At 52.3% G+C, this 17711-nt stretch overlaps 1 protein-coding gene across 2 annotated transcripts in view; it reads right to left on the bottom strand.

The window, feature by feature from the left end:
- CCDC155 (coiled-coil domain containing 155) overlaps positions 1-17711 on the bottom strand; it is a 30010-nt gene that overhangs the window by 9937 nt on the left and 2362 nt on the right. The window contains exons 3-13 of one of the 2 annotated variants that reach the window (XM_030821049.1): positions 17341-17478; positions 13689-13793; positions 12976-13162; positions 12437-12501; positions 10272-10338; positions 9846-10007; positions 8828-8945; positions 8463-8513; positions 1012-1089; positions 679-735; positions 303-362 (exon numbers count right to left, since the gene is read on the bottom strand). In XM_030821049.1, the coding sequence (XP_030676909.1) occupies positions 303-362; positions 679-735; positions 1012-1089; positions 8463-8513; positions 8828-8945; positions 9846-10007; positions 10272-10338; positions 12437-12501; positions 12976-13162; positions 13689-13793; positions 17341-17383 (993 nt within the window). In that variant the 5' untranslated portion in view covers positions 17384-17478. Of the gene's footprint in view, positions 1-302; positions 363-678; positions 736-1011; positions 1090-8462; positions 8514-8827; positions 8946-9845; positions 10008-10271; positions 10378-12436; positions 12502-12975; positions 13794-17340; positions 17479-17711 lie in introns of those variants that run through there. The other variant, XM_030821050.1, reaches the window with a different exon arrangement.

The following is a 17711-nucleotide window of genomic DNA, read 5'->3' as shown; positions in this document are numbered from 1 at the left end:
TAGCGACAGAGCAAGACTCTGTCTCAAAAAAAAAAAAAAAGTAAGATAAGGAGAGGAGGTGTGTGAGAAGACACCCACAGAGAATGAAAGTGAATGGAAGGAACAGAGAAAAAGTGAAAAGGCAGATACAGAAACAGAGGGGGAGACATACAGTAAGTCATACAGTCATACATTAAGGATGGAAGAAGCAAGATGTGGCCACTGACAGAGAAAGAGGCACTAGGAGGAGAGGCAGCAAGTCCCAGAGATGGCAAAAGAGAAGTGGCGAGGACTGCGGTGGGTGTCGAGGACCGCTGAGTTACCTGCGTCGTCACTCTGTATTCTTCCAGGGTCTGGGCCAGGCTCTCCACACGGCGAGTGCGCTGGGAAAGCCGAAAGCCAAATGAGACTGGGACCAGTTCCCCAAAGACACTGGGGGTGGTGGTTGGCAGGTGGACTGGCTGGGGGGTTAAGGGACAGGGTGAGCTTGAGGGAAGAGCTGGGGCCCAAGGGACAGCACCGGGCAGAAGGGCTTCTAGATCCCTGAGGGGCCACACTTGGGACCTGGGGAAACCCTCCAGTCTCTCCGGCTGCACATCCAAGGATCAGACCCAAGTAGGACTTCTCTTTCTAGACCAGGGGCAGGAAGTGGCTGGTGCACATGGAAGGCAAATCTCTTTCCCTCCCTGGGCCCCTTACCTCAGAGAGGATGGTGTCTCGTTGGCAAATGAGGTGTTCACACTCAAAGAGCTGCCGCTGCCAAGAAAGGAGCCGGTCCAACCATCCAGCCTCCCAGGACTCCCCTGGGTCCTGCCCTCCATCTGGCCCGACCTGCTCTCTTGCACCCCCACCTATTCAGCCTCCTGAGATGTTCCAGGACTTCAGGGATTTTAGGGATGCCTGGGTGGTCCTGGGAGCCTGACAGCTTGATGGAAGACCCTGCCCTCATCAGGCTGCAGTCACTAAAACCGGAAATGGGAAAAATGGCCCCGGGGTGGTGGAAAGCTGTCAGGCACTAGAAAGGAGTGGCACCTTCAAAGTGTCCTTCTCCATGGCCAGCTCCTGACTTCTCTTCTTCACTCCATCCCGCTCGGCAAGCAGCTTCCCGTTCTAGAAGAAGGAATGGCTGGTCACATTCATTTCAGCAAATGGTGATGTCAAAATTAACAGCAGATATTTGCTAAACACTTGATTGATATACATCAGGCCTCATGCTAAGCACTTCACATGTTTTAACCCACTTAATTCCTCCAACCATTCTAGTGGGACCTCAGCTTTAATTTCTTTGAGTGTGGCTCCCCCATCTACAAAAATGGAGCTAGGCCAGGCGCAGTAGCTCACGCCTGTAATCCCAGCACTTTGGAAGGCTGAGGCGGGTGGCTCACAAGGTCAGGAGTTCGAGAGCAGCCTGGCCAACATGGTGAAACCCTGTCCCTACTAAAAATACAAAAATTAGCTGGGCATGGTAGCGCGTGCCTGTAATTCCAGCTACTCAGAAGGCTGAGGCAGGAGAAATGCTTGAACTGGGAAGATGGAGGTTGCAGTGAGCCAAGATTGCACCACTGCACTCCAGCCTGGGCGACAGAGCGAGACTCTGTCTCAGGAAAAAACAACAAAAAAACGGAGCTTAACTAGGACCTACTTTATGGGATTGCTGTAAGGATTAGACAGGTTAATAATCACTAACACTTACTGAGCATTTTGCATGTGTTGACTCATTTCTTATCTCCAATTTTAAAATCAAAAGAACAATATAAGAAGTCTGTTATCCACATTATCTATCACCCAGCTTCAATAATTATATGCATTTTCTCGGTTTTGTTTAAACTGAGATGTTTCTCCTCCAGATGTTTTTTTTTTTTTGAGCCAGAGTTTTGCTCTTGTTGCCCAGGCTGGCGTGCAATGGTGCGATCTTGGCTCACTGCAATCTTTGCCTTCCGGGTTCGAGTGATTCTCCTGCCTCAGCCTCTCTAGTAGCTGGGATTACAGCCACCTGCCACCACATCCAGCTAATTTTTTTTTTTTTTTTGAGACGGAGTTTCGCTTTTGTTGCCCAGGCTGGAGTGCAATGGCATGATCTTGGCTCACCGCAACCTCCGCCTCCTGGGTTCAAGTGATTCTCCTGCCTCACCCTCCCAAGTAGCTGGGATTACAGGCATGTGCCACCACGCTCAGCTGATTTTGTATTTTTAGTAGAGACGGGATTTCACTATGTTGGCCAGGCTGGTCTTGAACTCCTGACCTCAGGCGATCCACCTGCCTCCGCCTCCCAAAGTGCTGGGATTACAGGTGTGAGCCACCACACCCGGCTCTCCTCCAGATGTTTTAAGTAGATTACTTTAAAGCAAATCGCAGACATCATATTAGTTCACCTGTAGTTACTCCAGCATTTATCTCCTACTTGAGGACTTATTTCCTTTAGCAAAACCACAATACCACCATCATACTTAACAAAATCAACAATAACTCAGTATCATCTCATACTAGAAAGTTTGTGCTTCTTTTTCTTTCTTTTTTTGAGACAGAGTTTCACTCTTGTTACCCAGGCTGGAGTGCAAAGGCGTGATCTCAGCTCACTGCAACCTCTGCCTCCAAGGTTCAAGCGATTCTCCTGCCTCAGTCTCCCGAGTAGCTGGGATTACGGGCGCGTGCCATCACACCTGGCTAATTTTTTGTATTTTTAGTAGAGACGGGGTTTTACCACGCTGGCCAGGCTGGTCTTGACCTTCTGACCTCAGGTAATCCACCCTTCTTGGTCTCCCAAAGTGCTGGGATTACAGGGGTGAGGTACTGCACCCGGCCTGTGCTCTTCTTTCATTTTAGTTGTCTCACAGAGATTTCTTTACATTTACTTTGATTGAGGGTCCAAACAAGGTCCATCATTGCTTTTGGTTGAAATGTCTTACTTCTTTTAATCTGACAGTAATTTCTCCCCCCTCCACCCTGATCCTGGTACTCTTCAGGCCCTCATTCTGTGGAAGAAAGCAGGTCCCTCGTCCTGTAGGATTGGTGCGTTCAGATTAGGCTGATCGCGCTCTTGTTCCCTGTGGTTATGTTCACCGCTTTCCTCTATCATTATTTCTTATAAACTGGTAGGTAGATCCAGGGCCTTGTCCAGACTCTTGTTCAATTTTTTGGCAAGATCGGGTGGTGCTATACATTATCAAATTGTGCCATTCAGGAGTAATGCCACGTCTGGTTGCTCTATGAACAGTATAATCATTTCCAATTTTATAGAGGGGTAGAGAGGCTAAGACTTGGCAAGGTCACATGGTAAGTGGACTCAAACCTAAATCTGTGTGATTCCAAATCCTGTGTTTATAATCCTCAGACTCTCATGTGAGCCAGACACAGCCCTGGGTGAGAATGGGACACAAAGGGAATTAGGTTCTAGAGGTGGAGATGGATGCAGAAGCGGGTAACAATGCACGAGGTGGGCTCTGGTGAGGCCTACGGCCTGGGTACCGTGGGAGCACTAACAGGCTTCCTGAGGAGGCATTGCTGTGTCTTCAAGGCTGAGGACAGTTAGCTGGGAAAACAATAGGCCGGAGAGGGCAGCCCATGCCAGCCATGAAATGGGACCTGAGCATAAAATGGCCCAGATTCCAGTCTAAAGTTTAGGGGCACCAAAAACCTATCAAGTTGCACAGGGTTTCAAGGCGAGGTGGTCACTGGGGAAATGCACTTTACGGCATGGAGGCAGTCCAGAGTTCCCTTTCACCACGCCCCTCCTCTTGGCAGTCCAGGGGATATACCAAAGCCAGCCTCTCCTGCTCCAGCCAGCTCCAAGTCCTCCATCAGCTGCTCTCCCTCTGTCTCAGTGGGCCTGGGGTGCCAGGTGAAGGGCAGAGGAAGGATGGGAAAGGAGTGCTGTGTCAACATCTGTCCACCTGGTAGGGATTTGCAGGCCAGATCCTGGGCCACTCGGCAGGGAACCTGGTTACTCAGCTGCTCCTGCCTCCTTCTGCAGTAACCTGAGCCAGCTTTGTAGGTTCTCCATAGGAAGGCTGCCTGAATCTTCAGTGTCTGAGTGTCTTGTTACTCCAGCATTATTCTACTGTAACTTGAGAACTCAATCTATAGATGCTCTGTAGGCAGCTGTGTGGAGGGGGAAGGTAGAGGGGAGGGAACCAAGAATAGCTCCAGTTTATCGAGGGCCAAGGGTGTCCCAGACGCTGCTCAAGGCACTCAACCTGGCAGCAGGCCTTCCTGGTGGGGAGGAGGTAGAGATGAGACTGCTGGTTGCTATTTACCCTGCTTACTCCTTCTGCTTTTGTCAAGGGATCTACTCTCTCTGTCTGAGGGCAGATGGGTCCCAGCCCCAGCCATGGGAGTGAGTCAAGGTGGAAATCTTGGCAGATGCAGGAAGCTCAGCTGGTTAGCTAACCCAGCAGCCATTCTCGCCGCTTCTCACTTGTTCACCTGCCACTCTAGAGGCTGAAAAAGGTCAGATATTCTCCTGGGCTCCTTTGCAGCTGGGGATGTTATGTGATCCAGTTCTGGCCAGTGAGATGTAAGAGCTGCTGGGGGTGGGGTGAGAGGCTTCTGATGAAAGGAGGCATGAGAGGGGCATTTCCTGGCTCCCCGCCGCCTTTTTTTTTTTTTTTTTTTTTTTTTTGAGACGGAGTCTCGCTCTGTCGCCCAAGCTGGAGTGCAGTGGCACAATCTCGGCTCACTGCAAGCTCCGCCTCCTGGGTTCACGCCATTCTCCTGCTTCAGCCTCTGGAGTAGCTGGGACTACAGGTGCCCGCCACCACACCTAGCTAATTTTTTTGTGTGTATTTTTAGTAGAGGTGGGTTTTCACCGTGTTAGCCAGGATGGTCTCAATCTCCTGACCTCGTGATCCGCCTGCCTCGGCCTCCCAAAGTGCTGGGATTACAGGCGTGAGCCACTGTGACTGGCCTCTTGGCTCCCTTTGCCCCAAGTTTTCCTACTTTGAATGAGAACATGAGATTGGAGCTGTTGCAGTCATCTGTGATCATGAGGCCACAGGCAGCCAGGGAGCCACCAAACCACCCAGAGACCACCTTCTTCCCAGAGACCACCTTCTTCTAAACCTCTGGTTAAGGAAGTGAATGTCCTGCAGATTGAAGGCATCATTTCTCTGTTCTCTTCCCTGGAGCGTTCTGGACCTATCAGTGGCCATATTATCCATGTAGTCTGGTTATAATGGCTGAATGGCAATGAACTGTAAGGTAGGAAGTTCTGCCAGGGGGCTTCAGGGAAAGTTTTTCATTCTTTTTTTTTTTTTTTTTTTTTTTTTTTTGAGACACAGTCTCGCTCTGTCACCCAGGCTAGAATGCAGTGGCACAATCTCAGCTCACTGCAACCTCTGCCTCCCAGGTTCAAGTGATTCTCCTGCCTCAGCCTCTCAGGTTCAAGTGATTCTCCTGCCTCAGCCTCTCAAGTAGTTAGGATTACAGACGCCCACCACCACGCCCAGCTAATTTTTATATTTTTAGTAGAGGTGGGGTTTCACCATATTGGTCAGGCTGGTTTCGAACTCCTGACCTCAAATGATCCACCCATCTCGGCCTCCCAAAATGCTGGGATTACAAGCGTGAGCCACCGTGCCTGGCCTTTCATTCTTTTATTTACTTTTTTTGTTTTTTTGTTTTGTAGAGACGGGCTCTCACTATGTTGCCTAGGGTGGTCTCGAACTCCTGGCCTAGGCAATCTTGCTTTGGCCTCCCAAAGTGTTGGGATTACAGGTGTGAGCCACCATGCCCAGCCGGAAAGTTTTTCTTTTTCTTTTTTTTTTCTGAGACTGAGTCTTGCTCTGTTGCCCAGACTGGAGTGCACTGCTACCATCTTGGCTCACTGTAACCTCTGCCTCCCGGGTTCAAGCAATTCTCCTGCCTCAGCCTCCTGAGTAGCTGGGATTACAGGTGTGTGCCACCACACCCGGCTGGTTTTTTTATTTTTAGTAGAGATGGGGTTTCACTGTGTTGGCCAGGCTGGTCTCGAACTCCTGATCTCACGTGATCCACCCACCTCGGCCTCCCAAAGTGCTGGGATTACAGGTGTGAGCCACCGCGCTTGCCAAGTTTTTCATTCTTAAAAAGGGATGTTCTGAAAGAAACTGTCATATCCTGTCTGTACTACATGTCTCACATGGTACAGCCATCCTGCTGTGAGATTCCCATTGCCTCAAGGGGGTGAGTTTTCATGGAAGAGCCACAAAATAGCAGAAAGATTTTGGATTTCAGTGTGAAAAACACTGCACAAGTAGGACAAAGATATTTTTTGGAAATACATGATCTGCCTGGACTAGGCAGAGATCCTTAGAGCTGGGGGAGGAATGCAGGACAGACAGAGAAGAGAATAGGCTGAAAATGAGCCTGGAGTTTTCCCCTAACCCAGGGCTAGCTATGAGGAGTGGAGGGAATGGATGGAGAACCACAGAGCCCTGGAAGTCTTGGGATCTGAGAGGCCTTGTGTGTACTTCCCAGAGCACTCTCAGAATCATCACGGTGTGAGAATAACAGAGATGCTACTTTCTTGTGAAAGCAAAGAGGCCTCACTGGTGGGTCCTCTCCAGACCTCTGCCCACCCCAGCCCTGTGTCCTCTGGTCTGTCAAGGCCTAGGTGGGGTTTGGGATCCTTCAGGGAAATGAGTGAGGGACAGGGACTTTGCTAACAGCTCAGGGAGAGCAGAGGAGTCTCTCCTGTTTCTCTTTCCCCAGAGAAGCCACATCTCCCCACCATGAGCACCCACCTTGACCTGGGGAAATGAGGCAGGGGCTTTGGGCAGTGACCCCAGCCTCTTCCCTTTCACAGGAAAGTAGCCAAACCACCTCCATGGCTCTGGAAAGGTGTGGAAGTGGTGGAGTGAGAGTCCCAGCCCAGATAAGGGATGACCACCAGAAGATGAAGAAGATGGTATGTCCAGAGATCCAAAGGCAATGCGGGCCTCGCAGTGGATGCCAGCACACAGTGGTGACAAACGCTTGGACAAAACCCATCAATCTCATGAACAGCAGAGAGGAGAAACACTGAGCGAGGACCAGCAGCCTCCTAGAGCACTAGGCTCCTGCGTCAGTCACCTGCAACTTAGACACCACCTTGAGGTGGGGGGTGGTGACAGGTTTGTCAATTGATGAGTTTGTTTCAATCTAAAAAAAATTAGGTGGGCCCAGAATGAACTAAGATGATGTTTTTCTGTCTTGGATGGAACGGGGCTTGAATTAAATGTGAAGCTGAACTTGGTCTCTTCATATTGTTTGCTAGTCCCTTAGTGAAATGCTGTCAATCCTCAAAACAAGCCTACTGAACAGATGCCCTTCTTCCAGTTCTTAGAAAGTAAAAGTAGGTCGGGCTCATGTCTGTAATCCCAGCATTTTGGGAGGCTGAGGTGGGCAGATCACCTGAGGTCGGGAGTTCGAGACCAGCCTGACTAACATGGAAAAACCCCGTCTCTACTAAAACAAACAAAAAAAACAAAATTAGCCAGGCGTGGTGGCACATGCCTGTAATCCCAGCTACTCGGGAGGCTGAGGCAGAAGAATCGCTTGAACCGGGAGGCGGTGGTTGCGATGAGCTAAGATCGCACCATTGCACTCCAGCCTGGGCAACAAGAATGAAACTCTGTCTCAAAAAAAAAAAAAAAAAAGAAAAAGTAAAGGCTTGAGAAGGAGAAGTCACATGTGTAAACGTTGCCTATTGTGTAAGTGGCAGAGATGGGATTTGAACTCAAGGTTGACTTCAAACCCAATTTTTTTTTTTTTTTTTTTTTTTTTTTGAGAGGCTCTTGCTCTGTCACCCAGGCTGGAATGCCATGATGCAATCTTGGCTCACTGCAACCTCTGTCTCCCAGGCTCGTGCAGTCTTTCCACCTCAGCCTCCTGAGTGGCTGGACTACAGGTGCACACTACCATGCCTGGCTTATTTTTCTATTTTTTGTAGAGACAAGATTTTGCCATGTTGCCCGGGATGGTCTCCAACTCCTAGGCTAAAGGGGTCCACCCACCTAGGCCTCCCAAAGTGCTGGGATTCCAGGCATGAGCCACTGTGCCTGGCTGTTTTATTCACTGTAAAAAAATGCTAACATAGAAACAATGCTAGCTAACTTTTAGTGAGCACATCCTATGTGTCCTACCTTGTGCCCAAGACTTTACAAGTATCCTTTGGTTGAAGTCTCACACAAACCAATGAGGCAGATGCCATTGTTTTGTTCATCTTTGTAAGTGAGGCAACTGAGGCACAGAGAAGGGAGGGACTGGTCCACTCTTATGTAGGTGGCCTCAGCCTGAAGCCATGTAGGCTGACCCCATGTCTCACACTCTCGTCAACCATGGCTGTTCTCACAGTGTGATGTAACCTCAGGGACATTCCCACACTACTGACATTCTGAGGTCTCCCCAGGCAGGCTGAAGGTTGTTTGGTGGTAGGCTGCTGGGGTGTTGGGGGCAGAAGGGAGTGGTGTCAAGAAGACCCTAAGGACTGGGGAAGGGGTGGGGGTGGGTGCTCGGCCTCCGCTCACCTCCAACTGCAGAGTCTCCATCTCAGCCACCAGATGCTGCTGCTCCTTTTCCTGACCAACCCCAGAGAGAGGACAAAGGTTTCATTTCTAGTCTCCTTGCCCCCATGTTGCCCTTCTCCCACCCCTGAGAACACAACCAGGGCCTGGGGGAATGGGTCTGGGAAGCCCTGATGGCTCCTGCTGTCTCCTTTGTCATGAGAAGGATGGCAGGTAAGCTTGAAAAAGTCTAGGGTGAGCAGGGCCTGGAGAGTGGGAGAAAGCCAGGTGACCTCTGTCCCTTCCTACTCCATAGTCACGCTCTGCCGCCCTGACTCCAGGAAACAAAGAAGAGAGAGGGCACCTTCCTTCCCCTGGGCCAGACCCACCGCCTGCCGGGCTTGGGCCAGAAGGCTGCGATTCTGTTCCTCCAGGCTCCTGGCCAGAGTCTTCAGGTCCTCCAGCTCCTCATCCACGGCCTTGGCAAACTGCAGGGCCTGCTGGGTGCTGAATGCGGGTGGGGGCAGATGAGCCATACGAGAGAGAGGAAGGCAGAGAAGCACAGAGACAGATCCATTCTGAGACACATTAGCAACAGAGAGATCCCAGGTGGTGGGCAGGGACAGAGACCCAGAGAAAGGGGAGGACAGAGACCCAGCGAGAAAAGAGGAGAAAGAGACCTGGTGTGGGCACAGAGACCCAGTTTTAACCTAAAAGACTGAGGAGGTGGGAAAGAGACCTAGAGAGAGTCTAGGGGACTAGAACAGGGAGACCATGATAAACATGAAGAATGACAAAGCACAGAGAGATGAAAGGGCGAGTGACATGAAGAATCAGAGAGAGGAAAAGAATAAAGAGAGAAATCTAGGCTGAGTGCAGTGGCTCAGGCCTGTACTCCCAGCACTTTGGGAGGATAAGGTGGGAGGATGGCTTGAGCCCAGGAGTTTGAGACCAGCATGGGCAACACAGTGAGAACTCATTTCTATAAAAAATAAAACAAAATTAGCCAAGCAGAGTGGTGGGCCTGTGGTCCCAGCTACTTGGGAGGCTGAGGTGGGAGGATGGGAGGATCGCTTGAGCCCAGAGGCGGAGGTTACAGTGAGCGGTGATCATGCCCACTGCACTCCAACCTGGGTGACAGAGTGAGACCCTGTCTCAAAAAAAAAAAAAAAGAGAGAGAGAGAGAGAAGTCTGAACCCTCGAGGGAAAGATAAAAAGACCAAAACAGAGGCTGAGAGATAAGAACCAGAGAGACACAAAAGATAAAAAACAGAAAAGAGAAAAGAAAGGACAGGTACAGAGTCAAAGAGCAGGATGCAGACAGCGAGCATGGGAGATAGAGGCCGGGTGCTGCAGGGAGGACGGAGGCAGGGGCGCTGGGGAGGGTGGGTGTGGGGTCCAGCCCACCTGTGAAGCTGCTTGCGCAGAGCCAAGATCTCCTCCCCAAGGCGTGCTGACCCCTCCTCAGCTGTCTCCACGCTCCGCTGGAGTTTGGCATTCTCCCCAGCCAGACGTCGGTTGCTGAGCTCCAGGTCCTCCAGGCTGCTCAGCAGGTCAGCTGTGGCTTGTCTAGGGGCAAGGAAGGGGTTCAGGTCACTGTCCACAGCCCCTGACTCATTTCCCCAGGTCGAGGTAGGTGCTGGTGGTGGGGAGATGTGGCTCTTTTGGGGAAAGATAAACAGGAGAGAGACTCCTCTGCTCTCCCTGAACTTTCAGCAAAGCCCCGTCCCTCATTCATTTCCCTGAAGGATCCCAAGCCCTACCCAGGCCTTGGCAGGCTGGAGGGGACAGGGTGTGCGCAGGAGGGTCAGGGAGGGGTGTGAGGATAGGTACAGCTCGCGTCCGGGGTCTTCGCCTCCGAAGCTCTCCAGGTTGGCTGGCTCCTCAGCTTCTGGGCATCCTGGCAGACAGACAAGAGGGTGTTGGCCTCCCTGGTACCCTTAAATGTAAGGTGCCCCAGGGCTATGAGGTTGGACTCCATCTGGCTCCACCCTCACCTGTGCTCTGGAGGATCTCATGGGCTTTTGGGGCCGCAGTTATACCCACTGTAAAGCCCTCTTGCTTGTCTTCTACTTTGAGCTCAGGCTGGATCTCCCAGATAACCCCAACCCCTCACATTCTTTACACCCAACACTGGGCAGCACTTCACTTTCCCCTTCCCAGATCCCCCACCAACCACCCAGCCACTGGGCGGACCTGGCTCCCTTGCTCCCTGTCACCCCCAGTCCAGCAGAGCCCAGACTTCTCCCTCCTGCCCCTGACTCTCTGCTCCACCCCTCCTCTCTGTCTCCATGCCCCGGCCCTTGCTTTCTCCTCTTGGATCCTCACCAGAGCCTCTTCTCTGGCCTCCTGGCCTCTAGTCCCTCCTCTGTTCGCAGCCCTCCCTGGGCCCCTAAGCCTGATGAAGGAGGTTGAAGAGAACTTCCTTCCCCACCTTTTTTGTATGGCTAGAGAAATGGAACATGACCACCTTTTTTTTTTTTTTTTTTTTTTTTGAGACGGACTCTTGCTCTGTCCCCCAGGCTGGAGTACAGTGGCGCGATCTCGGCTCACTGCAAGCTCCGCCTCTTGGGTTCACGCCATTCTCCTGCCTCAGCCTCCCGAGTAGCTGGGACTACAGGCGCCCGCCAACACACCCGGCTAATTTTTTGTATTTTTAGTAGAGACGGGGTTTCACCGTGTTAGCCAGGATGGTCTCGATCTCCTGACCTCGTGATCCGCCTGCCTCGGCCTCCCAAAGTGCTGGGATTACAGGCTTGAGCCACCGCGCCCGGCCTTTTTTTTTTTTTTTAAGACAGGATCCTGCTCTATTGCCCAGGCTGGAGTGCAGTGGTGCAATCATGGCTCACTGCAGCTTTGACCTCTCAGGCTCAAGCGATCCTCCTGACTCAGTGTCCCGGCTGGGACCACAAGCACATGCCACCTCACTCAGCTAATTTTTTATTTTTAGTAGAGATGGTGTCTCACCATGTTGCCCAGGCTGGTCTCAAACTACTGGGCTCAAATGTTCTTCCCACCTTGGCCTTCCAAAATGCTGGGATTACAGGCTCACGCCTGTAATCATGACCACTTTTTTTTATGGAGCACCTCCTATGTGTGAGGTCCTGGGGATATAATGGTGAGCAAACCAGCCAACTAAACCCAGGCGCCAGTGGCTAACTAGATAATCAGATTTCCTCTGCAGGTGGATGTTCCAATGGAAAGGCCTACAAGTCTAGGAGTGAGCATGGGGAGCATGGGACTCTAGCCAGGGGCATACCAGGGCTTCCCCTTTGCCAGAGGTGTGAAGGATGACGGCCTGGCGCAGTGGCTCACGCCTGTAATCCCAGCACTTTGGGAGGCCAAGGCAGTTGGATCACCTGAGGTCTGGAATTCGAGACCAGCCTGACCAACATGGAGAAACCTTGTCTCTACAAAAAATACAAAATTAGCTGGGCATGGTGGCGCATGCCTGTAATCCCAGCTACTCGGAAGGCTGAGGCAGGAGAATTGCTTGAACCCAGGAGGTGGGGGTGGCGGTGAGCTGAGATTGCGCCATTGCACAACAGCCTGGGCAACAAGAGCAAAACTCTATCTCAAAAAAAAAAAGTCCAGGGGGGTGGGGAGCGAGGAGTGGAGGGGAACAGCCTGAGCAAGGGCCTGTGCTGGGCAGAAGTGGGGCACATTCGAGGAAGGGCAGCAAGACCAGTGGGCCTGTGAATGCCTGGACTAGAGTGAGGAGAGGTGATGTTAATGATGGAGCAGAGGTAGGCGGGGCCTCGAAGGCCTCTCTAATAGGGCTGGTGTGAGGAGGAAGAGTTGGAAACCACCCTCTGAAGAAAAAAAACCCAAAGCTCAGGGAAGGAAGGGACAGAGGACCTAGAAGGCCACACTCACAGCTCTAGGCTATAGTAAAGGTCCCTAGTTCCTACCCTATCCCTTGCTCTGCTCTGGGTGGTAAGTCCCCACACTGTCTGACCCACGGCCTGCCTGCTTCATTCTATATATAGCAATCTCACCAGATGGCAGTTGCCGGGAGGTCAGGGCTCCCTCGAAGGCGGTCTCCTCTTCCAGCTCTAATCCCCTGTATCAAAGGGATGAGGCTTAGAGCCCCACTGTAGCTGCCCCTCAGTCCTCACCAGCCACAGGCAGGGGGATTGCAGGTGGGAGGAGGGGACTGGGTCAGGTGAGAGCTGGCACCACAGGGTAGGAGGGTAAGGCCAGATGGCAAGTGCCTGCTGCCAGATGGAAAAGCAGGAGGGGCAAGGAGTGGGTTTGGTGAAGGGATGGGGAGGGACCTGTCAGCCCCAAACTCCTCCCTTCTCCAGCCCCATTTTATTTCTGTCTCCCAGACCCCCTCTGCTTCCTCATCCAAATTATTTTGTCCTCAGACACCCTATCTACCCCCTCTGAATCCCATCTCTTCATTTTTCTCTCCACAGCCTCGTTCCAAACACAGTAGGTCCTTGGGCCTAAAGGATGCTGGCTCCAGTAAACAGGTATGAGGTTAGATCTTAGGAAGGACTTCCCAGAGGAGGATGAAGATGTGGGGACTCACCCATGTAGTTGACAGGCAGCAATCCAGTCACGCATGACAACCAGGAAAGTGTCCAAGTCCACAGTGGCCTTAGGGCCCTCCGCATTGGGGTCCAGGCTGTTGGCCAATGTTTGGAGGCGTGCATCCTGGGGGCCCTGGCCTGTCACAGCCTCCAGGTAGGCCAGCACCTGGGCCACAGCCACAGTGCCTGGGACAGAGCATGCAGTGAGGGGGTCTGGGGCAGGTGGGGAGTGGTGGGTATGGACTGGCAGCAGCTTGGGAGCAGGATGTCACTGGCTAGGCTGGTGGCACTCCTGCTCCATGGCCCAGTGGAGACACACTGGGCAAGCCCTTTCCCCTCCTCTGAGTCCACTTTTTCACCTGGAAATGGGGCCCAGTCATCCTCCCATCACAGGGTAAACCAAAGGGGATGGACATGGGGACAGCACCAGCCATGCCCCATGCCACCATGGTGGCTGCCTCCCTCCCCTGTCCCACGACCCCAAAACTCTGCCCTCTTCCATCAATGTTCCCCAAGTTTTCCTCATTCTAAAAGGCTTTCACCTCATTATCCACTTTCTTCTTCCTGAAGCTTCCCATAATCACCCACTTTGTTCTTGCAATACCCCCAAGAGGGGGCCCTAGCCTAGTCTTCTCTCTGAGGCTCCCCAGTTCCCAGCCTCCACCCCTATCCTGCCCGCACTGGTCCCCAGCACCCCTCCTGTCCCCACCACCTGTCCTCTGAGGGTCACAAGCTTCGAACGTGGAGTTTAGTATTTGCTCCTCCAAGCTGATCGGCATCCCCAGCCTTGCCTCCTCAGGCTGCTCCCAGAGGTACACTGGGGAGACAAGAGGGCTCAGCTCACCAGTGAGAAGAATGAGGAAGGAAGAGGGGTGACCCCAGGTCCTCAGCCGCCTGGGCTCTGCAGCGGGGAGGGAATTCACTCAGAGCACCGAGAGTTAGGGCGGGCGGGGAACAGCAGGAAGCTTCAGGAGGCAACAATGTGAGGGTCTCTGAGTTACTTCCCCCCATCTTTCAGACCAGGAAGTTCCCCCTGCTGTCTTTTTGTGTCCAATTGGCTTAGGAGCCCAGAGAAGGACGCTCTGAGATCACCTTTTCCTCCTTTCCTCTCCAGCCTCCCAAGCTGGACTCAGAGAGGGACAGGGTGGGGGAGGGCAAAGAAGAGAGGATTCTGGGAGGAGCTGAGAGTGAAGGAGGGCCCAGGAGCCAGGAACAATCCAATAATGCATGGGCAGCCCAGATCGATCCCGCCTGCTGCATCTCCGGTCTCCCAGCCCACCCTGGGGACCAGGTCTCTCTCCTCCCTGCATCCTTAAGGCGAGGGTGGCATCATTGGAGCCCATGGCCAGGGACTGAGACATGAAGGGATGGGGTAAACCAGGCAAGGTGGGCAGTGAGGGAATGGTTATGAGCTGGATCAGTGTGTCAGCTAGACCTGGGTGCAGAGACCAGCTGCACATCTGTGGGCAAGTCTCTTCTCTCAGAGCCTCGGTTTCCCTACTGGGGGGGTGGGTAGAGTGATCCTCCTCACCAGGGCTGAGTTAGCTCTGTGTATGTGAAGCACACATGTGTACACACACACACACAAACACACACGTCCTGGGGTCTATTTGTCTACTGTTGTAGCCACAACACCTGCAGATGGTAGGTGCTCAACAAATGCTCCACGACACAGGAAGAGATCCTCAACTGCCGGAGCCACTGGGCTGGCCCAGCCTCTCTCCCAGGGCTGGAAGTGACCTTCTAGGCTCCCTGCCCTGGCCTTGAACAGCTGGGTGCAGCAGCTCACTGAGTACAGGCTGCAGGACTGGGTAGATCTAGGGGGCAACCGAGGCTTGGCCTCAGACAAGTGGTGGCACCTGGGGCAATGGACTCAACTTCTCTTGGGCCTCGGTTTCTTCCTCTGGAAAATGGGGTTGGTGTTACCTCTTTCCTAGAGAGAAAATGAGATAAAATCTAGAAAGGCTTTGGCAGAGGGCCTGGCACGTGGTGGGGACTCAAGAATAGAACTGAACACTTATTGAGCATTTAGTAGGTGCCAGGCCTTTTCTGAGCACTTTACATGAACTGTCTAGTAGCATAATAATAATCGATGCTATTATAATCCCTACTTTACAAATGAGGGGACTAAGGCATAGAGAAACTAAGAACTCGCCAAAGTCACCCGTTTAACATATGAGTCAACTTTCTCATCCCTCTAACTCTTCCAGGGTTCTTTGTAGTGAGTGAAATTTGCACCCCCTCTGTCTTGAACCCATGTTCCTAGGTTTGGCCTTTGGGAAGGGGTGTGTGAACTCATAGTTAGGGGAGACCAGGGCTTTAGCCCCAGTTTGTTTTCCTCCTCTCACTGTTTTTTTTTTTTTTTTTTTTTTTTTTTTGAGATAGAGTCTTGCTGTGTCACCCAGGCTGGAGTGCAGTAGCGTGATCTCTGCTCACAGCAACTTCTGCCTCCAAGGTTCAAGCAGTTCTCCTGCGTCGGCCTCCCAAGTAGCTGGGATTACAGGTGCCTGCTACCAGGCCCAGCTAATTTTTGTATTTTTAGTAGAGATGGGGTTTCACCCTGTTGGAAAGGCTGGTCTCGAACTCCTGACCTCAAGTGATCTGCCCACCTTGGCCTCCCAAAGTGCTGGGATTACAGGCGTGAGCCACCATACTCAGCCCTCTCACTGTCTTTCTCATGTTACATGAACGAGGACCCTGAGGCCCAATGGGATCGTTCACCCAGGGCTGCTTGCCAGAGAGAACTAAGCTGGGAATAGAACTCAGGACTGGCATCAGGTCGTGCTGGCTCTGAGGATCAGCATGTGTCTGAAGTCACATCCCAGGATTCCCCCAGGGTAATGTCATTCCTGTTCCTGAGAAAGATCTCCTTCCTCAGTGTCTCTATCTCTCTCCTCTATGTCTCTGTCCTTGCCTCTTCTTTACATTTCTCTTTGGCTCTTTCTCTCTATCTTTCTCCCAGTCTCTCTTCCCCATGTCCTGTCTCTCTGCCTCCATGTCCCTTGTCCCTGTTTTCTTCCCTGTATCTCAGTCTCTGTACTTCCCTTCCCATATCTCAGAGACTCTCCATTCCCTAAGCCTTCTCTTTCCTTCCTCTGCTATTTCTTTTTCCCTCTGCCTTCCTCTGTCTCCATCTCTCCTTCTGGGTGTGTTCCTACCTTTGCTTCCGGAGCCTCTCGAAGCTGTCTCAGCCCTTGCCACCCGGATCCCAGTGGCTGCACGCCCTCTGCTGGTGCAGGTGAAGTTTAGATGGCCGTCACTTGACAGCCTGTCCTCTGGTTCCCACACCCTGGTGTCTGCCTCTGACCCTCCTATCTGGAAAGCCTCCTGAGGTCTGGGGCTTTGTAGAAAAAGATGCAGGCTGTGCTGTGGATGCCTGGGAGCCTCTAAGAAAGGGGCCCTACCATCCCCATCAGACTGGGCTCTCTCACTCGGCAGATGAGTTTCAGAGAGGCAACCCCAGTGCCTCCTCCCCACCCTCTGAAGCCAGCTTTCACACCCATTCAGCCTATATCCATCCGTTCATTCAACAGTAACTGAGCTCCTACGATGAGTCAGGAGTTGCTCTGGGGTCCCAACCAGTAGGGCAGTCTCTCCTTCTGGAGCACCTGAACTGAGGCGAGTGTAGATTGAAATGCTCTGTTAGTGTGAAGTACATGCTAGATCTTTAGGACTTAGTATGAAAAAACAGAATATCTGAATACATTTTTTATATTGGCTATATACTGGATATATACATATATATCTGTCTATATATCTGTATCTTGTATACATATATAATATACAGGGTATTAGTCTGGCTATATAAGGAAAATCTATGATCACCATTCATTTCACCTGTTCCTTTTTTCTTTTAAAAAATAATAAATTACTATGTGGCTCATATTATACTTCCACAGGACAGCGCTGCTCTAGGGACTGGGAATACCAGAGTGAATAAAACAGACGCTGTCTTGTGGAGCTCATGCTGTAGCGGGGGAGACAGAGACAAAACATGACATACAGATGTGAGCACTATGAAGAGAAGTGAAGCAGGGCAGGGGAGAGAGTGTCACAGGGCAGCTGCTTTACATAAAGTAAGAAGTGCCATCTGGGCAGTGATCTGAATGGAGTAACGGGCGCGGCTGCTTGTGCTCTCACACAGTGCAGCCTCCCCACAGGAGATAAGGGGTACAGACAGGTGGGCGGGCATACAGTAGGCACTTAATCTACCAGAGTCCCTTCCCTCACTTCCACTCTGCACCCATGCAAAGGCTCAGCCACCCCCAGCCACCTCTCCCAAGTCCCCGAGTCACAGCCTGGCGCCCATTCACCCATGGCTCCCTCCTTACCCTCCCCGGGGCAAATAGGGTCCAGCCACTTACTTTCCGCAGTGGGGCCACCCACTGGGCCCTCGGGCAGGTCCATGGGCCACCCCTGCCACGACGCAGCTGCTGGCAAAGCTACCAGCCTCCCTCCTTCACGGGGAGGGACAGGAAAAGGACCAGCTGCCCCGAGCACTCCTGGAAGGAGAAGCAGGGAAATGGTGTCCTCAGATCAGCCACCAAGGGTCGGGGCCTGCCTGGCCCCACCTGTGCCCCAGGACCTCTGGGTCCTCACAACCTGTTTGTCACCCCCGCTAGGACCTGAGCAGCTCCGCTCTGACCTGTTTTATGGATTGGAGGTGTGGGCTGGGGAACGAGGTGGCTGACATCAAAGGGGCTAGTGGGTGGGTGGGGGGGTCACTGCCTCCCTT

The sequence above is a fragment of the Nomascus leucogenys genome, chromosome 10 (assembly GCF_006542625.1).
Source record: "Nomascus leucogenys isolate Asia chromosome 10, Asia_NLE_v1, whole genome shotgun sequence".
Classification (NCBI taxonomy): Eukaryota; Metazoa; Chordata; class Mammalia; order Primates; family Hylobatidae; genus Nomascus; species Nomascus leucogenys.
Note: the sequence above shows the minus strand (reverse complement) of the source record. Positions and strands in the feature narration are given on the sequence as shown.